A 3182-nucleotide genomic window follows, 5' to 3' on the forward strand; every position below is an offset into this window, starting at 1 on the left:
GTCTGGAGGTGCAAATATTAACGTATTATTAGTTAGGTCCTGGCCACATGAACGTACTCCAAACGACTCACCAGACTCCACCTTGGCCTTCTTCGGCCCTGGTTTTTTGGAAGTGGAACCAATTCGCTTATGACCTTGTACCTTCGAAATCGTTTCACCCATATGGTCATCTGTTTAACAAAGAATTTTTTTTGGTCAGAATAAGGGGTTGTTGTTTTGGATATTAGACATCAAGGACTTACCTTGCTCAGACTTGGAGGGTTTGACGTCACGAATCGGAGAGGAAGATATCAAACTGATATACTTACCACCTTTCTTGCTTGGTGATTCGTAAGTGGCGCGCTTTTTGGAAGCACTGACAGTGGCAATTCAACTTTTGCCAGGGGTGGGAAGACTCATTCTTAATCGATGTTACAACTTTAGACCAGGATGTAAAATCTTGGTCTTCGCGATCTCGGTACGATATTCCCTCGTGTTGGGAGCCATGTGTTTAGTGGCCTCACCTCGTTCCTGTAGCATTCATAGAGGTGTTAAAAAAATAGAAAAAAAGATTCATTAAGATAAACAAATATCAAACGAAAACAAGGTAACAAAATGAGACTTACAATGGCTTGAGCCCAAATATAGGCACAAGCTAGAGTAAAGCGGTGGTGATAGGTTGGGTTCCATGGAGTGACCAAGACGACTCCATCGCCTCCTGAGGTGCCCGTTTCGACGTGCGCCGCAAAAAGTTCCGCGGTTGACTTGTGAAGAGCAACCATCTTGTCGGAGGCCTGCATGATTTGAACCAGATAAACCGCTGGAGGACCCATCGAAATTAGTAAAGAAGGGTGACTTACTTTGCAACGCGCGTTGGCCTTGGCCAGCTCCACTTCCAAAGCCTGAGGTGCGTTGTTGGTCGCAATCAGCTTGTGAGTGGCGGATGCCTAAGAGGAAAGATGCTCACAGAAGTGAGACAAATGAGCATGGCGAAACAAACATTGAAACAAAACAAAAACAAAGCATGAAACGAAAGAATATAACTCACCTGTGCCTTTTTTTTTCCAACTGCCTTGGAACACTCGTTATGAATTAGAAGTGTTGCCCAACGAGTTCGGGACTTGGTCAAACTGTTGACGAAGTCGAAGAACTTGAGATGGTCTACCAGGACAAAGCTGGGAGAAGTTCGCCCAACGGACGCCTTCCAACTAAGATTGGGTGCCACTTCGGAGTTGAGGACCATTTGCTGCATACCTGGCGCGTAGCGCTCACATATCTCACCGCACCTTTCCTTGAATTGATTCAAGGAAAGGCCAACCAGGCAACCACGCCACTCAATGACTACACCGTCGTTGAATACCTTAGAGTCAATTACATTGACGGTGGTTCCCACAGATCGACGAGCGGTAGGAGCCTTGCTTGAAGTCGAGTTGGCGGATTCTTCCGGCTCGGTGACGACGACCTCGTTTCCAGGGTGGATCTTGAACGTCACTTGAACCACTACCTGGTGAGCGCGATCAAATTGATCGCGGTCGGCTGTACCCACAGGATGCAATGGGCCCATATCCACCAGGGTGGCTGGGGCATTGGCACCTGTGAGGTGAGGGGAGGGAGCTTCAAAGACTGAAACCAATCCAAGTCAGTCATATTCCTGAAGTACTGCGACATCATGAGCAAAGAAAACTTACGTTGATTCATCCAACCGGTTTGTGGCCCATCGGTACTAGTGACAAGAGCGGTGGTAGCGATAATGGCTGAACAAAAAAGAAAATAACAGTCAGTAGTCAAATCAGAGATACAAAGCAACATCCAAAACATGGAAACTAACGATCATTGATCCCACCTGGGGCAGCGGCAGTGGTGGTGACAGCAGTAGACGGTTCGAAAACTTCCAGACAGACAGATAGTAGTCAGTTTTCATCAGTATGAGCAATAACAGCAAATATTACAGCAAAATAGTTACATACCTGCATCATTCAAACTGAGTTGTGGAGAGGCCTCTTCAGCGACCACATTGGCCAAGATAACCTCATTTTGGGAGTACACAGCAGACACGCTGAAGTTTGAAAAGTTTGAGTTGGACATGGCTTGTCTATATTAGAAAAAGATCAATATGCGGCAGAAAATTTCAATTAGTGAAAGCGACAAATCGATTAGGAAAAAGAAGGTAACAGACTTTTCTTTAAAATCACAAAGGTTATTTGCTAGAGCAGTTAATGGAAGAAAGGTAAGAAAGAGTTTGACTCAAAGTGGTGTTTAAGACTGTGTATGTATGCGAAGATCAAAAAACTGATGGGGAAAGGCAGCACTTGCCAAAGATGAGAGTGCTTTTATAGCTGTCGAATTGAAAGATGGGGTGACCGGTATGCGCATGGGGTTCCTCTTTTGTTGGTGTGAAGTTCAAGATGTTCGTATCCGCTAGAGCTAGACGGAAGCAATATCAGCTGATTGATTTGGGGTCTTCTTGAAAAGAATCTTCGGAACTGAAGGTGGGGACTTACTTGGGTTTGAAGGAAGGAGTTTTTCAGATAGAATCTTTGATATGAACAGAAACGTCAGTATCATTAAAATCAATCTAATCAAAGCTCATTGATGTCGTTTGGATGATTGATTTGGGGTCTTATTGATCTTGAACAGAATCGTCCGTTGAAGAGGGTACGTACTTGGAGTTGAAGGCAGGAGTTATTCAGAAGGAATCTTCGATATGAAAAGAAATGTCAGTAACATCAAATGAGGTCATGATTGTCGTTTGGGTTGATTGATTTGGGGCCTTCTTGATCATGAACAGAATCTTCTGTTGGGGACTTACTTGGCTTGGGAAGGAAGGAGTTCTTCAGAAAGAATCTTCGATATGAAAATAAACGTCAGTATCTCATCATTCATATCGACTTTTATTTGGACTGAGAAGGATTCAGTCTTGCAAAAAAACATCCGCATGAGAAGTCAACCAATGATGTCAGTTTTGGCTGAAATCCAACCATAATAGTCTTGATAAGCGTACCTTTAGAGGAATCCGTCCTGCTGGACCGATCGTGTCGAGTGATCAAGGAAAGAGATAGTGATTTGGAAGGAAGGAAGAGAAGGGTATGATCAATCGTGGTCGGATGTTGGGGTGGTGTGTAGGCTCGAGCCCTGGACCCACGCACGTGAGCTCAATACAAGACAAATGCTGCAGCGTGAGAAGCCCTTGTCAAATGTCCATG

General features: G+C 44.6%; 1 protein-coding gene across 1 annotated transcript; it reads right to left on the reverse strand.

Moving 5' to 3' along the window:
* Positions 1–926: 926 nt before the first annotated feature.
* Positions 927–2064, reverse strand: MELLADRAFT_84862 (uncharacterized protein; the record flags this gene model as incomplete). Its single annotated transcript, XM_007419111.1, has 5 exons — positions 927–941; positions 1028–1602; positions 1668–1733; positions 1808–1867; positions 1947–2064. 5 exons carry the CDS (start codon positions 2062–2064, stop codon positions 927–929), a joined length of 834 nt encoding a protein of 277 aa, XP_007419173.1.
* Positions 2065–3182: the final 1118 nt, after the last annotated feature.

This window comes from Melampsora larici-populina (genome assembly GCF_000204055.1).
Source record: "Melampsora larici-populina 98AG31 unplaced genomic scaffold MELLAscaffold_129, whole genome shotgun sequence".
NCBI lineage: Eukaryota > Fungi > Basidiomycota > Pucciniomycetes > Pucciniales > Melampsoraceae > Melampsora > Melampsora laricis-populina.